This window comes from Octopus bimaculoides, unplaced genomic scaffold (assembly GCF_001194135.2).
Source record: "Octopus bimaculoides isolate UCB-OBI-ISO-001 unplaced genomic scaffold, ASM119413v2 Scaffold_20565, whole genome shotgun sequence".
Classification (NCBI taxonomy): domain Eukaryota; kingdom Metazoa; phylum Mollusca; class Cephalopoda; order Octopoda; family Octopodidae; genus Octopus; species Octopus bimaculoides.
The window spans coordinates 1,860-2,368 of record NW_026331019.1 but is presented as its reverse complement, the minus strand read 5'-3'; the positions used below and the strand labels follow the sequence as shown (position 1 = coordinate 2,368).

The following is a 509-nucleotide window of genomic DNA, read 5'->3' as shown; positions in this document are numbered from 1 at the left end:
TGTATGTCTTTCTCTCTTTCATAACACAATTCATTGCTTACAAGATTTGTTATTTCTATTTCAGAAATGGCTCTGAGCAACTCAGCTATTTTAGACATACTCTATCTTATAAGTGAAGAAGAAAACATCAAAGTTACAGTCAGTGAGAGTGCAAAGGGTGGTCTGATAACTGGTATCTCAACTGCTATTGGTGGAGTATTACTAGGGCCCCCAGGTCTTGCTCTTGGTAAGTTATCAGTATTATATATTCATATTGGCAAATGTTTTTCTTCATATGAAGCTGTTTCATATTGTTTACAATTGAAATATTTTCTGGGTTTGTAATAATTCAATCGACATTACTTATGTGGCTTCAATCTTACTGTCTTGGTTTTACTTCCTTGGCAACATTTCTATGAGAGAGATAGAGGGACAAAGAGAGAAAGAAGGACAAACAGAGAGAAAGGACAGAGAGAGAGGGAAGGACAAAGAGAGAGAAGGACAAAGAGAGAGAAGGACAAAGAGAGAGA

At 36.3% G+C, this 509-nt stretch overlaps 1 protein-coding gene across 2 annotated transcripts in view; it reads left to right on the top strand.

The window, feature by feature from the left end:
* Positions 1–33: 33 nt before the first annotated feature.
* Positions 34–509, top strand: part of LOC106870832 (protein C19orf12 homolog) — a 2,308-nt gene continuing 1,832 nt past the window's right edge. For both annotated transcript variants that reach the window (XR_008267113.1, XM_014917056.2), the window contains exon 1: positions 34–226. Coding sequence is in view for 1 of the 2 variants with exons in the window: in XM_014917056.2 (XP_014772542.1) it covers positions 67–226 (160 nt within the window). In the remaining variant the exon portion in view is untranslated. The remainder of the gene's footprint in view (positions 227–509) is intronic.